General features: G+C 45.5%; 1 protein-coding gene across 1 annotated transcript in view; it reads left to right on the top strand.

The window, feature by feature from the left end:
* Git (ARF GTPase-activating protein GIT1) overlaps positions 1-26,848 on the top strand; it is a 306,764-nt gene that overhangs the window by 8,908 nt on the left and 271,008 nt on the right. Inside the window, exons 2-3 of the mRNA XM_050183502.3 lie at positions 14,401-14,534; positions 17,543-17,652. Coding sequence (XP_050039459.2) covers positions 14,401-14,534; positions 17,543-17,652 — 244 coding nt within the window. The remainder of the gene's footprint in view (positions 1-14,400; positions 14,535-17,542; positions 17,653-26,848) is intronic.

Genomic DNA, 26,848 nt, shown 5'->3' with positions numbered 1-26,848 from the left:
GTCGCCGGGAGCCATGAAGGAAGGCTCGACGTACCGTCCACTGCGAAGCTCCGTGACGAGGTACAGGGAACGTCCACCTCCACCAGATATGTTACGTAGGAAGACGCAGACGAAAAGCTATGTACAAATATATTTACAAGGAAAATACGCTGCGCTTGGCCAAGAGGCAACAGCCCGTGCTAGCTTCTAATCGTCGTCGTCGTCTTCACACTGCTGGCCTTTCGTGATCGCGCATATTGTGCCGTAGCAATATGAAGAAAATTGGGAATCATGTTGGTGTTGACACCATCTTTTCAGCCCCTTTGAAATTGTCTGGTTAGTGCGCGAAAGTTAACAATATACATAGAGGCGCCGTGACTGCAATAAAAAACACTGAAAAGCGTTTGTTTCGTGCATGGAAAGACTGGTGTACCGTATTCCTTTAGACTGTGGGAAAGAATACATTGGTCAGATGGGATGGTGCCTCAATGATTGCTTACGGGGACATTTGAACAATCTTAATAATCTCGTAAAGACTAGTTATCTAGCTACGCACTGCTCGTGTTGTGGCTATAAATCATTGTTTGACAAATCACAAGTGATATCTAGGAACCCATTCGAAATGATCAGAAATGATAACTGTTTAAGTTTCCCATCTGTCTGCCCTCTGTCGACCTGCTAGTAGCTTTTTGCTAAGCTTGGAAAAGGGCATATTTTCTCGAAGTTGGACCTGGCACAGGCATATCAGCAACTTTCAGTCGATAAGAGTGCTAAACTGCTCATGATAAACACGATGCAAGGACTCTACAAAGTTCATCGGCTGCCGTACGGTGTATCTGTGGCATCTAGTCTAGTCTGTTCCAAAGGGCCATGGACATAATACTAGCTGGACTTCCCAAGTAGCTGTATATCTCAATGACATTCTGGTGGTCAGCAAGACAGAACAAGAACATGAATGTGTGCTCACCTATGTATTTAGCCATCTAGCCAAGACGACTCAAGGTGCATGGAAACAAATGCAAGTTTTTCAAGCAAAACCTGGAGTTCTTGGGCCATAATGTCAACGAAAATGGTGTCTATTCAGCTGAGACGAAAATAGAAGCCATCCACAAAGCCCCAGCCCCAACCAACAAGAAAGAGCTATAGGCATTTTTGGGTATTATAAACTTTTACAATTAGTTCTTGTAGGGTAGGTCTGAAACAGCTGAAAAGCTTTACCGTTTGCTTGATGAAAATGCCAACTGGAAGTGGGATGAGGAGCATTAAAGGGCAATCGAATGCCTAAAGAAGTCGTTAACGTCAGAGTCCTTGCTGGTGCATTTTAATGAAAGTGCTCTTGTGGCGGCCTCACGGTCACACAGCAGCAGCCAGACACCCTTTCCCCTTCTTGACTCGGTAAAATCTTATTGCAGAGTATGCAGGAAAGGGAAGTGGTGCGAGGCTGCGCAACCGAGCCATAGAGGCTGGACGAACACAAAAATAAAGTCAGTTGTTTCTTCTTTAGGGACGCATTACTCGATTCTTTCTGCTGATTTCCAGCCGCGCTCGCGTCCCGCACAACACTCTCTTGATATTGTTGTGTGATGCATCCCCAGTAGATGTAGGCGCAGTATTGGCTCACTGTGACAACTCGGGAAACAAGCAGCTGATTGCTTATGCATCGAGGACATTCATGAAGGCTGAATGGAACTATGCCCAAATTGACTGAGAAGAGTTAGCCTTTGTGTTTGGTGTTTGTCATTTTCACCAACACTTAGCCAGGCGAAGATTTGTCATTTTCACAGACCATAAACCACTCCTAAGAATATTCCAGAGGCAAAAACAAATTCCCCAAGTTCTGTAACCTCACATGGAGTGTTGGAGTTTAATGCTGTCGGCGTATGAGTACCAACTTGAGTACCGCAAAACATAGGACCATGCTAATGCAGACTGTCTGAGCAGTTTGCTGACTCCGGGATTTCTTCTAGACAACGAAGTTCCAGGCAATGTATTACTTTTGGAAGCCGTAGAGTACCCACCAGTCACCGCCGGGGATATAGCATCATCCACGTCGCAAGACTTCTGGCTTTCAAAGGGGATGAAATGGATCATTGCCAGCTGGCCAAAAGAGAGGGCTCCCCAAGAATATGGCGCATACGAGGTAAGACAGCATGAACTGTTTGTGCGCAGAGATTGCGCGGTCCAGGGAAACTGCGTGGTGGTTCCGTTGGTCTCACAAGAATGTGTGCTTGTCCTGTGGCACGCAAATTATCCGGGAGTATCGACTAAAAAAGCTATCGCGAGATCCTACATTTGGCGGCCTCGGATGGATGGGCAGATTAAAGAATTTGTGCGGCACTGCATGGGCATGTCAACATAACATGCAAAGTGAACCCAGGGCACCTACGCACTTTTGTACAAAACCAGAGCGGCCGTGGAGCAGAATCCATTTTGACTTTGCGGGGCCCATGGATGGTGCCATGTTTTGGTGGTCGTTGACGCCTTCTCAAATTGGGCGGAGGTGGAAATAATGACGTCGGCACACTGGTCTGTCATGATCGCACGACTACATAAGATGGTCACAACGTATGGGCTGCTGGACCTAATTGTGTCTGACAATGGTGCAGCATTTACGAGCCAAGAAATGCAGTCATGCCTCAAATACATGTGTACTGCCCCTTACCACCCGCCAGGTAATGGCAGAGCAGAACGCATGGTGCATGAGTTGAAATGTCCACTTAAGAAGCAGAGCCAGGGAACACTAGCATGTAAAGTCTCTCGATTTTCGTCCAAACAACATTCCACACCCCACTCGGAAACAGGCGAGGCCCCTGCAGCGTTCATGTTGGGAAGGAACTTGAGGTTAAGCCTGGCAAGACTGCACCCTGACACGATACATGCAGAATGCATGCGGCAGTTACCACCACAATGTTTTCGGCGCGGTGACTCTGTTTATATAAGGAATTTTCGCTCAGGTTCAAAGTGGTTGGTGGCTTGAGTGCTGCAGCGCCGGGGTCACATTATGTATGAGGTCCAGACGTGAGACGGAAGCACATATCGATTCCATTGGGACCACGTACGAAACGATTGGGACCCCACACCCGTGATTGCACCAGGCGGTGCAAGTGCCTTGTTTTCTCTACCCGAACCCTCAAGTTTGGTGCCTGTGCCTTCCCCAGCAGAACCACCGGCTTTGGACGTTCTACCTGTCAGCAACGTCCAGTGCACCATTATGGTTTTGATGATTAGTGGGGAGGGATGCGATATCACATTAGTGACATCGTGCTGTGATGCATTAGTGAAGCTTGCACCATTATTGCATTGACCACCTTGAGCACATATAAGGGTGCCGCTTCATCTATTTAAAGAAAGCACTCTTGAAATAAGCTGTTCTTTTCTTACTGGCTTATCTGCTGTCCGGGCGTCAATTACTACATCCCTTGCACGAAGAACAAGAAATGGCTATCAAAATCGGCAGTAACAGCCCATGTAGCGTTCATGTGACAGTAACAGCCCATACAGTTCTGCAGTTCACTTGGGACTTTTTCCGAAATTAATATACCACTCGCAAAAAAAAAAAAAAAATTGTGTTGTGGCACTTCCAAGCTTACTATTGAATGCAGACAACTTTTTCTGTCTGATATAGGCGTAAGTTTCAGTTGCGGTGCAATTTTTCATCTACCATGTCTGTGCAAGACGCATCTGTGAAACTAAAACTGCGCCTGGGTCTTGATATGGCAAATTATTCACACGCTGTCACCTGCTGGCGTGACTTAGTGGTAAAGTGCCGGGCTTGGGCTCTGTAGGTCAGACTATTGAATCCTGGTGGCAACATTTTCATTTGTACTTTTTTCTCATTTTTGTGTAGCTCTAAGACGTTCTTTGTTGGTTTCGGTGTTCAAAAAATTTAGATACAGTGGCCAGGCACTGCATATTTTATGTGCTAAAACTGCTTTCTGCACCCAGCGCCTCCCAGTACACCGTGCCTGCCCAGCGACACTGGGCCCATAATCCAGTGTGGCACTGGACACTGGGTTTTGCAATAGGGAGATATAGCCATCCTTTAGCAAGACGCTCAACTGCAGCATGAAAGCGCAGCTTGAGGAACAAACTGGGCCTTTTGTTGCCATTATGAGCATTGTTTACGTGCTTAGACACAAGCTTAGAGATGCGCTTCTAACACACAATATTCGCTTATTGCATTGCAAACTTGCTATGAATGTGAGAGTTCCAAGTTCTCCAGACCAGTTTGATTCATGCATGTGTTTATTCTCACATCATGTCTGCCAGCAGGTAATGCAATGAGCTTGCCTTCACTGATTTGGTGACAGCAGCTGAAGGTGAAACAGCTCATGTCTAGAAACACCACAAATCAATGTTCATTGTCAAAAATGTGAAATTGTAATACGCACAATCTACACAATACAAATGGACAACACATATTTTGTGCCAGCTCATTTGCACTTTTGCTACGAAGATGGCGACGTAACAAGAATATAAGCAAATGAAGACAACATGGGCTCCCATCTGACAACAGTAGGACGATAGGGGCATGGCAGTGGCCGTACTTGCTGAGGTGGAATTCTCCTGAGGATGTCTCTACTCTATGAACTTGGAGGGGCTCTAGGCCACGGACCTGTAAAAGTGAAAGTATCACTCTTTCTATTGAACTCAGTGGCTGGAGTAGCGTGCGGCTGGTCAGATTAAGTTGAAATTATCGAATGGCACTTTCTAAGGCATCTGGAATTTTGGCCACCCTTATTTAGAGCCAGCGGTGGTTCTGCAAAGCTGTTGAAATGATTGAGAATGCGAGTCGGCAGATGTATACATGACAACATAGCAGATAAGCCTAACACTGGGTCTTGTTGCGTTTCTCTTCCCCTTGTGGCCGACCCTGGTCTGTGTGATTTCCCGTTGTTCCAAGCACGAGTAGCACACCAATGGCACAAAAGTGCTCAGCACAATGTTAGCCCGAGGTCACTGGCCGACCTGGCCGAACTCGGCCCTTGGTCAGCTGCTGGGCAAGGCCCACATTTGGGGATTGAAACTGCCCTCACGTTGGCTGACGTTATGGCCAGGGACATTGGGCCAACCTGAATGGCCAACTGTTAGCCATAGTAGGACCAGAGTTGGCCCGATGAAAATTAGCAAAATTTGGTAGGCCGTTTGTTTATATATGTATTTGCGGATGTGGAACATTCTTTCTGCCGCAGGCTTCATGAGTACTCGTGACGCCTACGGCAGAAAGGGTGTTCCACATCCACCGCCAAGGTTTGTGGGTGGTGGCACTGGCTAACGCTCCCAATGTTAGTTCGAGTAGTAACACATAAATACCCAAGAAAGGGGATGGGGAAACCGTATTGCGGTAGCTCGATTGGTTAGAGCATCGCGCATGTAATGCAAAGACGTGGGATCGTTCCCCGCCTTCGGCAAGTTGTTTTTTCATCCACTTTCATTGCCATTAATTTACCATTTCTTTAATTCAATTGGTAAGTACAAGTAATTTACCCTTTGTTTTCCTTGGTGTCTTTGTTTGTTGGGTTTTCATGATATTATTAATAAATGTCGGGCCCCTTGGTTAACCCTCTTTTTTCTCGACCTCCGAGTTGAGAGACCCTATGCTAACCGATTCTGCCATTGTCGGTTCATCATACCTGCCCTTTAAAGCAGGGTTTTATATGCATGAAGAAGTAGATGCAGTGCAAGGCACAAGCCAATCACGCGTCCCTTTCCTCCGGATGAGAGAAAGGGCATGATCGCGTGTTTGCCCGCCATTTCCTGCCAGTTCAGGCCTGGCAGTCAGATGGGGAGGACATGTTTGGTTCGTTCTGCCGAAGAGCAGGCTGTGTTGAAGGAACAGCAGCAGGAACGAGCCGTGTGTCGTGTGTTCGGCCAAAGAACAGGTAACGTTTGATGAACACTGCCAGGAACTTGCTTCAGAAAGGGCTCATCGTGAATGTGTCAACTTCACCTTGAGGGAGCGCGAAGCCTAGGTATTAGGACAACGAACAGCCACGGATCCCAAGCTTCGCTTGCACCCCTCTTCACAGTAGTGGAAGGGCAGTCAATATTTTGAAGTGTCCAACGAAATGAATTGGTGTTCCAGTTACTTTTGGGTTTAATGCATAAAAAAGCGTTTTCCTGACAATGTAAGTGGAATAACAGTGCATTTTTATTGCAAACGGTGCCATTATTAGAATTCATTCCAAGTGGATATGCTTAGAAAACTCGCTAGCTGTATATTGAGAAGTGAAATATGTGCCGTAAAGTAATTAATTACAAAGTCAATTAGTGTAACTAATGTTATTCCATTAAGCATTCAGATTTTTCGTAGAAGTAATGGCCGCGCTCATCAAGTAATTTATTTCGAGAGTTAGAATTGTGCTACCTGCCACAGGCAATTAAAAAAAAATTGGTACAACCAAAAAGAAGCACCCTATGTGTTCCTGTAAAGCAACTGCACATGCACACTAATGTAAGGTCCGCACACACTAGTACAGAATGCAGTGAATTCTTTTGATCCATTTATTCAACAAAATCTGTAAACTATGCATGGCAGAAGCGCTCAAACTTGTTGACATGTTTTATTACACGTGACTAGATTAAAAACTTTACTTCAGAAATTAGGAAGCATACCTTATTTGGTGACGTTTTCTAAGTACTGCATAAAAATAAATATTGTTGCATAAGGATCGACATTTGGGCGAGTTGGTACTGGTTGAACATCTTGAAGGGGCAGCGCGAAAAAACGAAGACAGAAGGCAGGAACACACAGGACAGCGCTGAACTCACAACTAACTTTATTCGAAGGCATACACACACTTATGTACACAACCCATAGTCACGTGCTCTCCCATCCATGGCGTCAGTATCAGTGCGCAGGCAAAAAAAAAAACATACAAACCCATTTAATCTAATGCTACGCTATGAGGCGGCTTAAATATTCAAATTCACTATCATGCAAATATAACGATGGCATGCTTACACAACGCGACCCTTTTTTTCTGATATGGAATGCCTCAATAATCTCCCTCGTAGTCTGATTTTTATGCGCGGAAAGTATTGTGGTGTTTTTATATATTGGAGTGCACCCATGCTCAGAGCAATGCTGCGCGACATGCGAGTAGGCATTACCCGTTAGTGAGCGCCTATGTTCAGATAATCTAATATTGAGGCACCGACCTGTTTGACCGATGTATACGTGACCACAGGAAAAAGGAAGCTCATAAACTACTCCCATTCTACATTGCACAAACGGGGAAGTATGCTTAACAGTACAGCCTTTCCCAGCATGAGTGGAGGCAGCCTGGGCCAATTTCCTATCGATTTTACCACAAATTTTGATCAACTTGTTAGGGGCAGAAAAAACAACCTTTATATCAAATCTGCCTGCTACATTCCTGAGACTGTGTGATAGTTTATGGACATATGGAATTACAACCAGTTTTTTCTTCTTGTCGGCTGGTTCTAGATTGTTCATTCTTGTGGGTGCTCCTGGTTTTACACGCTTAACGAGCTTCTGTACTGTCATGCGGATAGCATCCTCTCGAAAACCTGCCGCTCTCAAACGCTCCAGTTGTTTTAAGAAACTCTCAGACATCTTGTGAAAACACGATTTCGAAAGTGCGGAAAATAGAACCGAAAAAGCTATGCCGTTTTTTACTACCTTGGAATGTGCGGAGTGAAAATTTAAAATTGGTTTTTCTGTTCTTGGGCAATACATCCAACACACATGCGTATCAGTTAGTTTGAGCCTCGTATCTAAAAATTGTAGTTCGTTCTTATCTGGCACTTCATGTGTGAAAACTAACCCTGAGCCACATTTGTGGAATACTTGAAGTACATTACGAACCTGTTGCTGCCAATTAGTACTCTTCACAAAGATCAGAAAATCATCAACATATCTTAGCACTTTCAATGTTCGGTCACCTAGGTTACTTTCTATATTTCTGTCTACACTACCTAGGAAAATGTTAGTTAGTACCGGTGCAACCTTGGACCCAATGCAAATGCCAGATTTTTGTCGGTATAAATTTCCTTTCCATTCAACAACAGTTGAAGCTAAATAAAAAGAGAGAATCTCGAGAAAACTGCTGACAGATATACCACAGCTGCTAGAAAACTTAAGCTCATCATTGTCCTCAGTGATACACATTTTAACGCTTATCATTAGTTCGTCATGTGGAATGTTATAGTACAGGTCTTGAACATCAATACTGAAAATATTACAGTCACCAGGATTAGATTGAATGAGGAAACTGATGAGATCATCCGAGTTTTTTACCACAAACGGATCTCTGATGACCAATGATTGCAAATGCCTTTGTAAGTATCCCGAGACAACCCGCTGCCATGTATCCTTTTCAGTGACTATTGCTCGAAATGGAATGTCAGGTTTGTGGGTCTTAGCTACGAAGAAAATGTCTAAATTAAGACTTTTTGCCTTTTTTACTGATGAAGCTAGTTGCTCTAGGTTGTGGGTTGTGTACTATGGGTTGTGTACATAAGTGTGTGTATGCCTTCGAATAAAGTTAGTTGTGAGTTCAGCGCTGTCCTGTGTGTTCCTGCCTTCTGTCTTCGTTTTTTCGCGCTGCCCCTTCAAGATGTTCAACCAGTACCAACTCGCCCAAATGTCGATCCTTCTGCAGTATATTTCTATTACGTCGGGCTCTTTTACTCGTCCTAACAACTACGACCTACATAACCCAAGTAAGCTCGCGTCTATGATGGCAGTATGCGTGTGCAAAAGCAGGATTCTTTCATGGTACGCTCGATACGCTTTGTGCCCTCAAGAAGTGCAGTCGTTAAGCGGCTACCTACAACCATCGACTGGTCATACCAAAAGGATTTGCAGACTCCTGCGCGCAGAATGGATGAATCAAGCCCGATACCTCAAAGATTGTCTCCGCACAGCCTGCTGGCAGGAAAAAGACAAAGGCAAGAGCAGAAGGGATTTCCTGGAGTGGCGTAAGACATCCCATCATATAGCCGATTGGATGTGGAACAGCGCTTGGCCTACCCTTCCAAAACCACAAAAGAAGAAGATGCCCGAAGCAAAAGTGTTGGTTCTTGGCGACGAGACTCTACCAGAAGAGCACAGAAGAACCCTTGGTCTCGGCCCGAAATTCGCCCACGAGCCAAGCCTCACCCCGGCGGAGAAGGTCACTATGGCTAGGACAGTCATCCACCGGGGGACCGACGAAGAAAGACCACGCTTCATAGCAGAGTGTGTGGATGTGCTGGGACGATCAGGAGAGAGGCGCTCGAAGAGTAAGACTGTAAACAATTGTGTAGATTATGCTGTGAGTAGAAACCTTCATATTTTGACCGCTGATAAGGAAGGCTTCTTTGTTGTAGTTCCAGAGAATATGTTCTGCAAGAAAGCGCGAGATGCAATAGGAAAGAATTTCAGAGCAGTAGATCTGAAGCCTGCTAAAGTTAAGGAGCGCGCACTGTCGCTGCTGCACAACCACAACCTAGAGCAACTAGCTTCATCAGTAAAAAAGGCAAAAAGTCTTAATTTAGACATTTTCTTCGTAGCTAAGACCCACAAACCTGACATTCCATTTCGAGCAATAGTCACTGAAAAGGATACATGGCAGCGGGTTGTCTCGGGATACTTACAAAGGCATTTGCAATCATTGGTCATCAGAGATCCGTTTGTGGTAAAAAACTCGGATGATCTCATCAGTTTCCTCATTCAATCTAATCCTGGTGACTGTAATATTTTCAGTATTGATGTTCAAGACCTGTACTATAACATTCCACATGACGAACTAATGATAAGCGTTAAAATGTGTATCACTGAGGACAATGATGAGCTTAAGTTTTCTAGCAGCTGTGGTATATCTGTCAGCAGTTTTCTCGAGATTCTCTCTTTTTATTTAGCTTCAACTGTTGTTGAATGGAAAGGAAATTTATACCGACAAAAATCTGGCATTTGCATTGGGTCCAAGGTTGCACCGGTACTAACTAACATTTTCCTAGGTAGTGTAGACAGAAATATAGAAAGTAACCTAGGTGACCGAACATTGAAAGTGCTAAGATATGTTGATGATTTTCTGATCTTTGTGAAGAGTACTAATTGGCAGCAACAGGTTCGTAATGTACTTCAAGTATTCCACAAATGTGGCTCAGGGTTAGTTTTCACACATGAAGTGCCAGATAAGAACGAACTACAATTTTTAGATACGAGGCTCAAACTAACTGATACGCATGTGTGTTGGATGTATTGCCCAAGAACAGAAAAACCAATTTTAAATTTTCACTCCGCACATTCCAAGGTAGTAAAAAACGGCATAGCTTTTTCGGTTCTATTTTCCGCACTTTCGAAATCGTGTTTTCACAAGATGTCTGAGAGTTTCTTAAAACAACTGGAGCGTTTGAGAGCGGCAGGTTTTCGAGAGGATGCTATCCGCATGACAGTACAGAAGCTCGTTAAGCGTGTAAAACCAGGAGCACCCACAAGAATGAACAATCTAGAACCAGCCGACAAGAAGAAAAAACTGGTTGTAATTCCATATGTCCATAAACTATCACACAGTCTCAGGAATGTAGCAGGCAGATTTGATATAAAGGTTGTTTTTTCTGCCCCTAACAAGTTGATCAAAATTTGTGGTAAAATCGATAGGAAATTGGCCCAGGCTGCCTCCACTCATGCTGGGAAAGGCTGTACTGTTAAGCATACTTCCCCGTTTGTGCAATGTAGAATGGGAGTAGTTTATGAGCTTCCTTTTTCCTGTGGTCACGTATACATCGGTCAAACAGGTCGGTGCCTCAATATTAGATTATCTGAACATAGGCGCTCACTAACGGGTAATGCCTACTCGCATGTCGCGCAGCATTGCTCTGAGCATGGGTGCACTCCAATATATAAAAACACCACAATACTTTCCGCGCATAAAAATCAGACTACGAGGGAGATTATTGAGGCATTCCATATCAGAAAAAAAGGGTCGCGTTGTGTAAGCATGCCATCGTTATATTTGCATGATAGTGAATTTGAATATTTAAGCCGCCTCATAGCGTAGCATTAGATTAAATGGGTTTGTATGTTTTTTTTTGCCTGCGCACTGATACTGACGCCATGGATGGGAGAGCACGTGACTATGGGTTGTGTACATAAGTGTGTGTATGCCTTCGAATAAAGTTAGTTGTGAGTTCAGCGCTGTCCTGTGTGTTCCTGCCTTCTGTCTTCGTTTTTTCGCGCTGCCCCTTCAAGATATTGTTGCATCCCCAGCGCAACGGACAAAGAAGGAAGGCCAGAGCGGTGGCGCTCCTACGCCGCGCAACAGAACTCCCTGGCGGCTGCTGCTTCGTTGACGCGGCCCAGTATGGCAACAGCAACAATTTCGCGGTAGTGTCAATCAACCACAGGGGTTAGACCGTTAACGCCGCTTCGGTACGAAGCACGTCGTGGCATGCGGCCGAGCAAGTGGCCATTGCCTTGGCCCTCCTGGACGACGGACATGCCAATATCTTTAGCGACTCCAGGGCAGTCATCCGCGCCTTCAGCGTTGGCGCCGTGTGTAAGGAAGCCTGTCGCATCCTCGACGGCAAAAGCATCGCCACCCACACTCTCACGTGGTTCCCCGCTCACATGGGATCCATCATGGGAGGCCCCACAAACCTCAACGAGCTGGCCCACTCCAAGGCGCGAGGTCTCGCTTTCCGCGACCATGGAGAACTCCAACGCCGGCCTGCAGTGGTGGAGAACAGAGATCAACCGACCACATACAACGAAATTGCGCAGCACTTTTATCTCGGCAGGAGAGACTTTCCCCTTCCACACAAGAAGTTAAACAGAGCGCAGGCATTGACCCTCAGATTATTGCAAACAGGCTTATATCCCAACCCGGCTTTATTTCACAAAATTTATCCCGACACCTATGCCACTAGTTCTTGCAGGCATTGCAATGACATCGCTAGCCTAGACCATATGCTCTGGCGTTGCCCCTCGTTACGAGGCACAGAACAAATCAATGAAGACAAGTGGCTCTCCGCTATCAAGAGCCCCGATGCCGGGGCGCAACTATGGGCTGTCCAGAGGGCCCACGATGCGGCGGTCGGGCAAGGCCTGACTGTCCCAACGTGGGAGCGGCCCGCAGCGCGCTGAGTCGCGTACCTCAGGACCTTATTAAAGTTCTGCATCCATCCATCCATTTGTATATGTACCGTATAAAGTCCATACAGTGATAACATCAAAAATCAGTTCAGTAAACTTCAGTCAAGTCTGTTGTGCCCTGCCTAACGTGCCTGCATCCTTTCAGTTCGTCCCTTTGTCTTGGGTTATGAAGATCCAGTGCACCACAACGGAGCTCACACTTTGCATTTTGAGTTGGAGGGGTTCACTATCGAGGCAGCCTGCATATCAAGAAGTAAAGGAAAGCATTACAATTATTTATGTTGAACTGTCTGGCCACACTATTCCCACATCTCAGATGCTGAGGAGCTGAGATATATGTATTTGGAAAGATTGGATGCGCTTTGTAGACACGATCACAAGGAAGAAGACAGGACAGGCGCAAACTAACAACTGAGGTTTACTCGAGGGAAACACTTACATATCAGACCATGCCAGCGCAGGTGCATCAGGGTATCAGCAGCAGAAAAGAAGAGGAAAAAAAGAACACAAAACCAGAAAAAAAAAAAAACAATGGCATGGCTCAGCTGATCATATTATCTAGGAAACATGCCTCCCTATTGTAAAGCATGACCGATGTGTCACTGATGCATTCTTGTCCCTTCTTTTTGATATAATATGCCTCTAGAAGTTCCCGTGCTTTTTTGTTACTGCACTTGCGCAGGATCTTGACCTGGTTGAGCAGAGGCCTGCATTTAAGATCTAGGCAATGCATGGGTAAATGACGTTGCTCCCGGTTTTTATATGTGCTTCAGGTTTATACATGCGCTTCAGTGAGAAAATGCTATGTTTCATGACTTGAAAAAACACAGAAAGTAGCCTTTACTGAAAACACTCAGCTGCACCAGGATGACGGGTGTGTCCTGCCCCTTGGCCAAATCAGAATATTATTTTGTTAACACTTGAACAGATATTTTTCGTTCAAGTAGTACTTGCCTTTGTGGCAAGGGAGAACGGCACGGCAGTGCAGAAGTGTTCACGATGCTGGCTAACCGATTCAGCTGCCATGACTGCCAAGCGGTTTTGCACTTCAGCAGCACCAGCAGTAGCCACCATAGTGCAGTCAAATGAAGTGCAAAAAAGTTAGACGTTAAACTTGGGGGAAACAAAGCTTAAAAACCGTCCGAGACCAATCCTATGGAGAACTTATCCAACCGCCAGTTTATACATTGATGTACCTTCTCATCAGGAACCAAAGAAAGTGTTGGCCCTACACCTTAAAACGAGGTTTTTTCAACCTCACGTTACGACCTCCGTGCTCTCTAAAAAAGTCTCAGATTACGTTTTGGAGGCCTATTTTAAATCACGTACCAACATGTCAACACGCTAGCTTGCATGCGACCTTTTGAGGTATGCATCCATGGCCTAGTGGTGGTACAGTGTTAGAATCCAGCCAGCGAGCACTTTTATTTATTCACGAACTTATGCAATTTTTCATATTCACGAGTGTACAGGTCGCCCCTGACCTCGTAATGAGGTTGGCCCATGCTCGCATACCAACCTGCGAGAGCATCCCATGACACGTCACCGTAAGACGTTGGGCCAAGCAAGAGGCCCGACCATCTGCCGACATGGTCAGTGGCCAGGCATGAGCAGACCGTGGCTGTCACTTGTGTGGCCAACTAAGTCGGCCACTGACTTCTTCCCAACTAGTTTCCAATCGTCGGCCATTGGCCAAGTTCCTTTGGGACAGTGCCTTATGCAAGTTTGAGTCCCACTGGTATCCTTTGTCGCTTTTAGCTTAAAAACATTTTCTTTCAATCTACCATGTCTATGTAAAGAAGCATTGTTATAAGAACAGGCACTATTAAACCGAATGGTGCCTGTGTTTTCAAACTTGTTGATGCTTTCTCCTCACTGTTGACAATAAATGGATTTGCAGCTTCATTTGCTAGAAAGTTATCCCAGCCATCCTTTATGCAACCATGTGTGACATTCCACCTCGTGCCCTTAGTTGATTATAAAACTTGCTCAGAACCTAGTTATCATTCCTTCATATCTTCGTGATTTTTTTTTTTTTGGGGGGGGGGGCGATTGCTTGAGAATTCCTGTGGTGTACTCTTCCCTTCTGGCCTTGGTTTGATTGCAGTGTGACTACAGTAATATTTGTCGTGTATTTTGACCAAAACATTGCCCACTTGACATGACTGGTCATCGCCACAATGGCATTGTCCATTTCCCAGAGCTTCCAACCAGGATTACAGTGCCAGTCAGAAAACTGGCTGCAGTAATCACATTGGATATGTGGCGCGACCTTGTAAATGTGCCACCAGCGGCCACAGAAGATGTGCTTCATGCAGAGCCCCAGTGGGGGTCCCTGAGCCGAGGCCTGCTGCTCTGCGATGAGTGCTGCAGTGTGCACCGCAGCCTCGGCCCCCACGTGTCCCGCGTCCGCCACCTCCACAGGGCGTCTTGGGCACCGGCACAGCTGAGTGTACGCTCCCTCCTCGTTTTTGTATTCTTAGGGCTAGCAGCACAACAACAGTGTGGGAATGCTTATGGCAATATAGAGAGACACTCAAAAGAAAAATGATTTCACCCTTCTACAATAAAAAAAAGAAAACTATCACCATGAGACGACACTTAGTAAACGAGAGAAGTAGTAAAAACAAAAGAAAGACAGGTGGCGGTGCCTCTATGAAATTCCCACACCAGCTTGCCGTGACATCATAGATTTAGGTGGTGTTTGCTAGGGCTAATGTTGAATTGTTTATCGGTAAAAATGGTCAGTATTCTATTCTGAAGGTGATAAAGACTGAATTTGGGAAGTTTCATGAGCCTACATGTAGAAGAATTGACGTTTCAGCAAGTTGGTACTGATTGAACATCTTGATGGGTAGCGCAAACGACCAAGGTACAAGGAAGGAATAATAAAGGTCAACACTGACTTGAGAACTAACATTAATGTCAGTTGCAAGTCAGCTCTGTTCTGTATTTTTCGTCGATTGTGCTGGTCCATCAAGATGTTCGAGGCTGCGGGGCCCAAATACAAATATATTTTCCAAAATGTGAGGTCGCACTAATGTATTAGCACATAGGTTTCTCTGCAAAATTTAAATAAAGAGAACTTGGACCTTCCTTCTGTGTTTTAATAATAAACCTATTGCAACAAAATCAAGGAAAGCAGAGATTTCAAAGAATACTTGGTCACTCTGAAAGGAGTGTCTAATGTCCCTTTAAATTCATTGTTCTTACATATCATGTGTTTTCTTTTTTGTTTTTTCCCACCTACTAAACAATGTGTGTTCATTTTATTTTGCATGTTTGTTTAATTTGCTATTTACCTGTCCCATGTTTTACATCCACGTCACATGTCAGTAGTTAGTGTTTAAGCACTAAATGCCTTCACTTCAAATGTTATTAATGTGTTGCTATGCAGGTTAATGTACTAGCATGCAAAGCTTAATCAGTTTACCAAGTTCTCATAACTCAACGTGGGAAAAATTTCAGATTTTTATGTTGAACATCATATGACTCAGAACAAGGATAAATTGTTGGGACTGTTTGTTTTAAGAAATGCTTATTAGAACAGTACAAGTCACAATGGTTGTCGTAATTCCTAGTTTTGGCATAACAAACCTACAGCTGCTACTCTGCTTTGAGCACTTTAGATATGACGGCAGCTTACCAGCATGCTTCTGGACCCAAAGAGCTTCCGAGTTGGGGGGGTGTCATATTGAGCAGTGGGGAAGCATATGCATAACAGTTGCACTAACAAAGCACAAGCACTGACCCTGAATACCGTTTTGTGCACCTTCATTTTGTTACGCTGTTTAGACAGAAGCAACTAGCGGCATTGGCTTTTAATGCAAAGCATTCTTGGCGAGTTCAGCCCTGCTTCCTGTAATCGGTATCTGGACTATTTGGCTGTTGTTGTGGGCTAATACTGGAGACATTGCCATCTAAAATGTGAGCTGTTCCCGTAGGCACATGCCACTCTTCAGTGAACCTCTTTGACGCCAACTTGAGTTCCTGGGTATGCGCCGCTCCTCAGTGAACCTCTTTGGTGCCAACTTGGGTCACTGGGTATCACAAAAACAACAAGCAGCAGTATGCTCTGCACTCCGCATCAGTTTGCAGCACTTCGCAAAAGCATTAATTGTTCACCGCAGGACATTTGTATGATTGATAAGAACTATTCTCTACCAAACTGTGAATGCTTCACATTGCATACATGTCAATTAGAGTTGAGTCTGCTTAAGTTTTCGAATTCAAGGAATAGAAGACGTGTGTTTCCATCACAATGTTGGAACCTAACCTGAGTTTTGTATCTTTACCCCTTCATGATTTCGTTTCCTTTTTGTTGTGTTGCTGTAAGAAAAGGCATTTGGTTTAGTAGAGATATCAGCAGTCATAGAGGCATGGCATAATCAAGAAGTACAGAATGCATACGTGAATATCTTCAGAAATATGTGCAAAGATTCCACAGATACCTTGCTTATTCACAAGAAAAGTAGACAACTAGCTATCCTAAAAGGGGCCCGGCAAGCAGACAAACTCTTTCCAATGCTATTCACTGCATGCTTAGCAGAAGTATTCAAGCTATTAGTATTGGAAGGTTTAAGAGTGAGGATCAATGGTGAATGCTGCAGTAGCCTTCGGCTTGCAGACGACATTGTCTTGTTCAGCAACACTGGGGACGAATTTCAACAAGTGATTGAGGACCTTAACCTAGAAAGCGTATGAGTGGTGTTGAAGATTAATGTGCAAAAGACAAAGGTGATGTTCAATAGCCTGGCAAGGAAACAATTCATGATTGCCAATCAGCCTCTAGAGTCTGTGCAAGAGCATGTTTATCTAGGTCAGTTGCTCAAAGGGGACCCGGATCACGAGAAACATATTTACAGAAGAATAAAAGGGAGTTGGAGTGCATACCGCAGGCATTACCAAATCCTGACTGGGAGCTTACCACTGTTAGTGAAAAGAAAAGTGCACAATCATTGCATTTAGCCAATGCTAACATATGGACAGAAACTTGGAGGTTAAGAAAGAAGCTTAAGAACAAGTTAAGGACTGCTCAAAGAGCGATGGGATGGAAAAGGTTAGGTGTGACATTAAGAGCAAGGAAGAGAGCGGTGTGTATCAGTGAGCAAACTGGGATAGCCGATATCATAGTTGACATTAAGAGAAAAAAATGGAGCTGGGCAGGTCATGTAATGCGTAGGTTAGATAACCGGTGGACCATTAGAGTTACAGAATGGGTGCCAAGATAAGGGAAGTGCAGTCAGAGATGGCAGAAAATTAGGTGGGGTAATGAAATGAGAAAGTTTCAAGGTGCAAGTTGGAATTGACTAGCATAACACAGGGGTAATTTTAGATTGCTGGGAGAAGCCTTCGGTCCTGCAGTGGACATAAATATAGGCTGCTGCTGTTGATGATGATGCAAGAACTTTTGAGAATCTGTGTTTGCACTAAATTGAGCCTCACCTGCTGCGGCTGCAGATGGTGCACAGCCTGCACGCGAGTGGCGCCAACGCCATTTGGGAGCACCAGCTGCTGGAGCCAGGCAAGGCAGCTGGACGACGCAAGCCCAGTGCCCGTGACAGCCTCCAGTATGTTATGACTCCCCAATTTATTATGCTCTGCTTGAAACCTCGTATCAACAATTTTTCTAGTAGGCATACAATCAGCATGTTGATTGCAGAAATTATTGAGATAGGTGAGACTACTTTTTAGAGATGGACAGGGCTGCAATAATGTCCAAACAATTGGGCAGTCCAAAATACTGAATATCAATGATAAAATCAATACATGCTTGGTGGATAAGTGGGCTAGTTGATTGACATTCATCCTGTGTACTTTTTAGGTCAACAAAAATGCGGAACACGTTCAAGGGCAAGGCACCTACTCGCAACTTAATAATTTATGAAAGAAGCTCCATATTGTTACAGGAGTAAAAGAAGTAAGAAATATATTTATGGGATATTTACAATAACTGTAGCTGCTGACAAAATGGTAGACAGTGTGCAAAGTCAAGAGCATCGTCTTCTTCGGTCTAATCTTAAAACGTCTTTGTCAGCCCGTCACATAACCCCCAACGGCTGAAGCACCGACCTGGTGCTGGTTAGGAGGTAGTCGGATGATACCACTTGAGACGTGCCACATGGACCACATTGGAGCGAGGCTGAGCCATGGTGGAGTCAAGAGGGGCAATTTCGTACATGATGTTAATTACTTGACGCAAGACACAGCAAGGGCCAGAGTAGCGTAAAAGTAACATCTCCGAGAGGCCACTGTCTCGTGACGGTGACCAAAGAAGAACCAAGGCACCCAGTGTGTTATGGATGTCACGATGGTGGGCATCATATAGGCACTTATAATTTTCCTGCGACTCCACAAGTCGACGTCAGGCAATATGGCCCACCTCTTGTGCTTTGAGTATGGCTTCACAGGGGAATTTGGATGTGAAATTGAGACTAGCAGGTGTGGAAAGGTAGTGTAGGGTCAAGGCAAAACATGAGGAAGAATGGAGAAAAGGCTGCAGTATCGTGGTAAGACGAATTTAGGCAAATGTAATGAACGGCAATGCAACGTCCTAGTCGCAATGGTCGGTGGAGACATACATGGACAGCATGTCAGTATGGGTTCGGTTGAGACGCTCAGTTAGACCATTCGTTGGTGGATGGTAAGCAGTAGCAAGTTTGTTTTTAGTTGCACACGTAACAACTTTACAGAGAAAATAGCGGCCTCGGTTGGTGAGGGGCTGTTGAGGGGCACTGTGGTGAAGTGTGACGTTCTCTAGGAGGAAGTTGGCGACATCAGTTACACAACTTTTGGGAGAGCCTGTATGATTGCATATCAGCTGGCATAGTCTGTTGCTACAGCAATAAACTTATTTCTCAAAGCAGACGTAGAAAAAGAGCCGAAAAGATCAGTACCTACACAGAAGAATGGTTGGATGGAATGTCAAGTGGTTGTCGGCGTTTTTTGCCTTTGACAAAGGTCACTCGCATAGACACAGTAAAAGCACATTAATTCACAACTCATTAACTTTAAATTTTGGATAATTCAAAGCAGCCACCGCGATCCATCCAACAATGTATTTAAAGCATTATGTAACAGATCCTGCTAATTCACACTGAAATCCACACAGCCACTGAACCTTCGAACTCTTTGCCACTGTGGATGGAGAAGGTGCGCAGGAGCACGTTGGCGACTCTGATGTCGCCGCGTGAAGCTTTGCTCTTTCCATCTGCAGCCCTTTGTTTAGGCCTGATTGGAGAGACACGCATTTGTGCCTGGCGAGGCATGGCCATCATCTCTGCTGCAGGTCGGTTCTCTCCCTCTCTCAAGACCTTCAAGATAAAAACGTGGACGCGGCGCTGTGTGCTTTTCTTTCCACGTTACATGCCACTCGTGACATTTATCATGGCTTGCAATACCAAAAAGCATAGCCTTTGAGATTCATGGCTGGTCCTAAAAGGAAAGCATTACTGGGTGGTATAGGTGTATAGGTAGGTATAGGTGGTGTTTAGACACCACCTATACCTACTCTGGAACTTGGCAGTGTGCAGCCGGTGCAGCTACGAGAGTGCAACAGAGACCAGTGTTGCAGCAGGTCGTGGCATGTTTCGCGAGTGCATTTTAAGGTGCCCGCTCCTGCGGTAGGCACTGGCATAAAGCCGTGTACATCCGATGTAAGTCCGCTTGTGGCCAGTGATATTGCACCAGCCGAAAAGCCGCCCCCTTCTATGTGCATGCCGTCGGATGCTCTCTTTGAAGCATCCGCAGAACGACCCTCAAACTGGGCGCCGCTTTGAACAGCTGTCTGCGACTGTCGGCGAAGTGGCATGGGCACCTTTTTTTCTTCATGCAATGCATTGTGGTTTGGCGCAGTTGGCGTAACCAATGTGCACATGGAGTAAGTGCCATCTCGACGTAGGCCTGAATTGGCTGTGTCCGGTTATGTTACTGCTCCAGTGTGTTGAACATGACGTAGTGAGTGTATGCGCACTCATTTGCATTAGGGAGTATCGCAATCGTCAGGGAATATTTTATCTGATTTTCATTAAATTGAATTTTTTACAATTCAAATTTTTATATCATCTCTGTAGAATTCAAATTAACGAGCTTTTACTGTATACCGGAACACGTCATGGTAAAGACCACTCCAAAAGAAGCGCTGACGAACACGGTCATAAGCCCGTGGCACATCCAGGTGATCGGCAGTCTGGACAACATGAAGCTGGGCGAGAACAGTCTTGTGCAGATGCGCAGGCATAACAAAGAGTCGGTCAGGCCTGTCCGGGTGCACGTTAGAGCAGTACAATATTGTTACACGAAGGACGAGTCAGTAAGACGAGCAACTATTTACAGTTTATATTTACAACAGCGGTTGCGGCACTGACTGGTTAGGTTCACAGCGGGAACCCAGTTCGTTCTTCCTCCTCTTTTCTCGAGTGATGGCGCCCACACACCTCATTCAAACAATCAAATACCACCCACGTGTAGAAATATGCTATCTTAAGTTCAAACATGCAAAGGTAAGGATCGGGTGTCGCTGAAGTCAGCCGTTGAATAAGGTCTTGTAAGGAGGCATCCCGACGTTGTTCCACTCCGATATTGCAAAAAGCAGCCAGAGAGAGAACAGAAACATCAGGTGGGTCGACAGAATTGCGCGACAAGCAGTCCGCATCTTGATGTAACCAGCCTCTCTTGTATACAACTGAATACCATATTTACTCGCCTAATGACTGCACATTCTTGTAAAAAAAAATTGACACAAATTCAGGGATGCGATCATTACGCGGGTTAAGTTTCCCACACAAAAAAAAAAATTGTTTTCATCCCGCATTTGCTGCGAGATGATAATAGGTGAACAAATAGGCGGCTGCTGCTGTATGTAGTGCGGGACACAAAAACAAATATGGCGGCCAGCGGAGCAAGCTGAACGCGATTTTTTTTCTTCTCGTGAGTACATTACGTGCATTGAAACAGTTTCTTTCGTATCAGTAATGAATAATATAATTAATATCGTAAAGTTTGTGAAAATAACGTAGCCATGTCCACTTTGAGGGGACAGAAACAGATGGGCATGCTTAGCTGCCAGTCACATAGGAACACATGGCGGGCATGCTGCGGAAACTGAGGCATTTGTCTTCATTACTATCCTCATACGGCACGTTTCCACTAAGGGTGGGCGAATATCTTAGCTGTGTTACAAGCGTCAGCATATGAATAGGGTACACTTCTAACATATCAGTGTAAACGTGGCTGCTATCATTGCTGCTTGCGATTTGTAGCATGCCCACGAGTGCAGATGAGAAGAATCGAAAGGCACCTTTTTTGTTGTTGTTGTTGACCACAACAATTATAAAGCCTACACATAATAAAGTTTGGTTGTAGCTTTTTTTTTATCGTGGAAGTGCGAAGAATGATGAAAGGAATGAAATGGGGCACCTGCTTAAGAATGTTTGTTGCATGCAGACCGCTTGGTTTGTCTTGAAGAGTCGTTCGCTTAGCATTCGACAGCGCGATCATTAAGCTAGACTAAGCTAGATTAAGCTAGAAGCGTGATAATTATTAGCTAGACTTGCCACACGACATATCGCTGCGGCAAGTTCGGGGTGCAATCATTACACAGGAAATTAAAAAAAGCGAACTTTGACGACAAAATTCAGGGGTGCAATCATTACACGAGTGCGATCATTACGCGAGTAAATACGGTAGTTTTATTCTTGAAGGCACAGAGCCCAGCAGCCGTCTTGTCTCAAAGGATCTTTCAGTGACGAAAGCTAACACAGAGTGTGGCGATCAATGATGACTGTGAATTGCCGGCCATACAAATAGGGGTGGAATTTACCCACTGAAACAAGAGCTAGACACTTGCATTCAGTAATAGAATATTTGTGCTCACAAGGGGAAAGAAGGCAGCTGGCCTAGGCAATAACACATTCTTGCCCTTGTTGTTTCTGGGCCAAGATAGCGCCAATACCGTGGCCACTGGCATCAATACAGACTACTGTTGGAGCTGCCTCATTAAAGTGAGTGAGAATAGGAAGGGGGGGTAAGCAGCCCAATCAGCTCGGTGGAAGCACCAGCTTGCTTAGGGTTCCAAATGAAGGCAGCATCTTTCTTGAGGAGCTGAGTGGGAGGATCCACAACGTCCGCAAAATTTCAGACAAATCGATGGAAGTAGGAGCAGAGGCCTAAGAAGCTGCGAACATCCTTGGCACACGTTGGCGCGGGAAAGTCCTTCACTGCCAATAATTTATTTTGATCACGGCATACGCCAGAAGAGTCGATGAGATGTCCGAGCACAGAAATTTCACGACGACTGAAGTGGCATTTTGATGAATTTAGTTGCAGCCCTGTCTGATAGAAAACAGAAAAGATCATCAATAAGCGTTCGAGGTGCATCGCAAAAGTCGAGAAAAAATGATCATGTTGTCTTGGTAGCAAAGGCAGATGGACCATTTGAAACCGTGTAAGACGGAGTCCATTATTCGTTCAAATGTGACTGGGGCATTACATAAACCGAAAGGCATCACTATGAACTGATAAAGGCCGTCGGGAGAAATAAAAGCCATCTTCTCGCTGTCTATGTCATCAACAGTAATTTGTCAGTAGCCGAAACGAAGGTCTATAGACGAAAAATATTGTGCTTCATGGAAGTAATCCAGGGTATCGTCAGTGCGTGGTAGTGGATAGACGTCCCGTTTTGCTACATTGTTGAGGTGCCGATAATCCACACAAGATTGCCAACTGTTGTCCTTCTATTTAATTAGTACAACAGGGGATGCCCATGGGCTGCGAGGAGGTTCAATGATGTTACGAGAAAGCATCATGTCAACTTTGTGTTGGATGATGTGTCGCTCAGTCGGCAAGACGCGGTAGGGTCACCGATGGATCGGGCTCGCGTCACTGGTGTTAATTCGGTGCTTCAGAACATGTTTGTCTTGGAGGACAGTCTCCAAGATAGAATGTCCCAGTACGAGGCAAGGAGGCAACGTAGTTAATGAGCACGCTGGGGTGGAAGGTCAGGAGCTATCATTTCATTAAGGCATTCAAGTCTGAAGGGGCAGGAGGCGAAGCAAGAGTTGCACAGGAGGAGCTTTTGCAAGTTAAAGCCAAAATGTGGTAGTCTCGGGCCAGCGTGATTGTGTACAAAGTCCAAAGTTCACAAGCAGAAGACGTGTTGTTCGTAATGGTGATGATGGTGTGAGGGAACGCGGCATTATGCGAAAGTGGGACATCCAGATGAGGGGATACAATGTAGTCACCGTCTGGTATAGGTGGAACGAGTGAAACACCTGTGTACGTAATGGCAAGGTGAGGGGGGCGAATAGACTCTGTGGAACATAGCCGTGTTGGAGCACTATGGGAGGGTCAATAGCAACGGGTAGAGCGAGTTGCACAACACCAGCAGAACAGTCTATCACAACACAATGTGCTGACAGAAAGTAAAGTCCCAGGATTAGGTCGTGAGGGCCAGTGTTCTTGAACATAAAATAAAACACAAGTATGATGTCCGGCGACACTCATACGAACCGGACACATTTCAATAACAATTGGTGCTCCACCGTCGGCGACTCAGACCACAGGCAACGGACAGGAGTGAGGACTTTCTTGAGAAGATTGCGAAGTTTGCATCACAGATACGTGCGCACCTGTGTCAATCAGAGCCGTAACAGGCACACCACCTGCATTTACTTTGATGAGGTTCCGATGTGTGGGCAAGGTCAGAAGAAGATTTTGACATCGCATCATTTTAGCAGCAGCACCTCTGGGTGCTGTACACATTAGTTTTCTGAAAGCGTGCGCCGGAAAGAGCTAGGGGACTGTAATCAACGATATGGGGTAATCTGGAGAAGTAGCGATGTGGTGAAGCAGGGCGGCTAGATCAGGTGGGCAGAGAAGTGTCACCAGGAGTTACTGGTTGCATTTGCAGTGGGAAGTGAGAAGCAGCATGAGGTGGGATGGGAGACAGGGCCAGGGGGTTGAATTCCACAAAAAGCATCAGTGACGTGAAATGTGGCCGATAGTGCCTCAAATGAAGCATATAGGCCTGTCGTCTGGAGTGCGCCATTCGGCCGGGTTGCGATACCGCGTAGGAGCATCCAGGTTGCAGTTGCATGTGACAGTGCTGGAGGGAGTGCAGTCAAGCTGATTAATTGAGATTAATTAATTGGTCAGGCCAACATTGGCCAATTCCTGGCATGCAACGGACTGGATCAGTGAGACGGTCGCCTGGAAATTGTGGGGGCCAGGGTTGGGGTCGGGATAGGAGATACGACTATTTCATGCTGGATGATATGTATGTAGAGTGTACACATTGGCATAAAATCATGCCGCCCGTGTGCGCGTGCAATACATGTGTTTTTTGTGCTAAATCGCCGATTTCTAGAAAGCCGAGTTTTCTGTGGGCCACCACGAAAGAATTGCTGAATGGTAGAGGTAAACAGCTTTGTGGTAATAAGGGCGTTATACAGTTGCTGTTTCAGCCATAGAGGGATCACATGTGCAATTCTATAGGTGAATGAAGACGTCGACGACTGGCTTAAACACTACAACAGAGTGAGTCGCCACAACCACTGGAGCACTACAAAGCAGCTTGATAACATGTTATTTTTTCTTGCTTGAAAACCATGAGAACATTCTGACAAGCTGGAATAATCTTGCAGAAGAATTCACCAAGTGCTTCGGGGACCCGATCTGTAAGAAAAAGAAGGCTGAGCAGACACTTTGCCGATGAGCTCAATACCTGGCGGAACTTGTACAACGTACACAGCGGCTGTTTAGAAATTATGTGGAATCGTCAGCTCCACCATAACAGACGAAAACAAAGTACGACATTGCTTAAAGGAATTGCTGAAGATGTTTATAATTTTCTTATAATGAAGGAAGATCTTAGTACTTAGTAATCTGAAGAAGCCCTGCCGGGCGTTTGAAGCGCTGAAAATGAGAGGGATTGGACCAAAGTTTGGACGCTTGGACAATGTCACTACTATTGCAAGTGTGTACGTCCCAACCCATGACAACATCTCCTCGATGGTTCGGCAAGTGGTTAAAGAAGAGCTTGAACGCCTTAAAGTTGTTGATGACGCTCATGTGTGCCATCAGTGTGCATTTGACAATCGCATAGTGTGCTACCGACCACCTGGGCATGTCAGAGTTACTGAGAGCCTCACAGGACCTATGCTGATCGCCTGGAGAGCAGCAACTTTCCAACGCAACCGACAAGTCTAGGACGGCGGCAAGATGCACCACATTGATTTGTTCCGCGGGCTCTTCCCTCCTACAACCAGCCTGAGAATTCGTTTCTACCGCTGACACCCATGTCACCGGTGTCACCCGCAACAAGCTGCGACTCCCGCATTTGCTACAGCTGTGGTGTGCCTGGACACATTGCTAGGTATTGCCACCACCGCCAGCAGCGTGCTCCACGGTTTAATTCCTATACACCCCAAGTGCCCGCTGACGAGCCCTGGCCGTATCCCAGTCCCTTCCAATGGCTGCAGCAGGGATGCGCGAATTGCCGTGACTCCCCCGTTTCTGAGCGCAGCCTCACACTGCCACCGACACAACGGCGCTCTCCATCACCTCGACGTCGCTCGTTGTCACCGCCGCCGCTGGGAAACTAGCTGGTGTGACCAACGGTGGTGAGGCAGGCCGCAATATATTTATCTTCAGCAAAACCCCCTGTGCAAAATTATTTAAAAACAAAGTGTATGTTTTAGTTGACAATGTGAGTGCTTTTGCTTTAGTTGATACTGGGGCGGCAGTTTCTGTTATGAGCCTGTCTTTCAAAAATCGTCTTGGACAAAAAGTTATGTTTTCTTGGGATAGGAACGCTACCTTTTGCGGAGTTGGTGGGGAAATGTTACGCCCTCTTGGAGTCTGTTCTGTTTCAGGTATGGTAGGTGACCAGAAATTTAGAAGTGAATTTACTGTGCTTGCACGTACAATGCATGACATTATTTTAGAAATTGATTTCTTGCGTGAGTGGGGGGTAACTTTGGATTGTGGAAATGGCGCGGTTTCTCTTCGCCGTGACGTGCAAACTTCAATGACAGATAACACCAGTGATGCCGCCGACGTCCTCTCCGTGTCGCAAGATATGTTTTAGCCCTCTCAAGCTGCAATGTTTGTACCTGTCAATACTTCTTGCCTTCGTATGGGTTCTTGTTGTGGTTTAGCCGAGCCTGATTATAACAACGCACTCAAGAAAAATGTGATAGTCCCTCGCTCCCTCGTTGTCACCACTGATGGTTGTACTCGTTTCTGGACAGTGAATGTTTCAACCCAATCGATAACATTGCTGCCAGGACTTAAACTGGCAAGTTTTGACGAACAAGCCATTGTCAGCATCGGAACGGTCGAAATGTCTACTACCGGAAAAAAATCCAACCCCGATTCCAGCCATGATAATTCTGCTGGATTTAAGCACATGATTATGAAGTCATCATCATCATCAGCCTGGTTACGCCCACTGCAGGGCAAAGGCCTCTCCCATACTTCTCCAACTGCCCCAGTCATGTACTAATTGTGGCCATGTTGACCCTCCAAACTTCCTAATCTCATCTGCCCACCTGACTTTCTGTCGCCCCCTGCTACGCTTCCCTTCCCTCGGAATCCAGTCCGTAACCCTTAATGACCATCGGTTATCTTCCCTCCTCATTACATGTCCTGCCCATGCCCATTTCTTTTTCTTGATTTCAACTAAGATGTCATTAACGCGCGTTTGTTCCCTCACCCAATCTGCTCTTTTCTTATCCCTTAATGTTACACCTATCATTCTTCTTTCCA

The sequence above is a fragment of the Dermacentor andersoni genome, chromosome 3 (assembly GCF_023375885.2).
Source record: "Dermacentor andersoni chromosome 3, qqDerAnde1_hic_scaffold, whole genome shotgun sequence".
NCBI lineage: Eukaryota > Metazoa > Arthropoda > Arachnida > Ixodida > Ixodidae > Dermacentor > Dermacentor andersoni.
The sequence above is the reverse complement of the archived record's forward strand: the minus strand, read 5'-3'. Positions and strand labels throughout refer to the sequence as shown.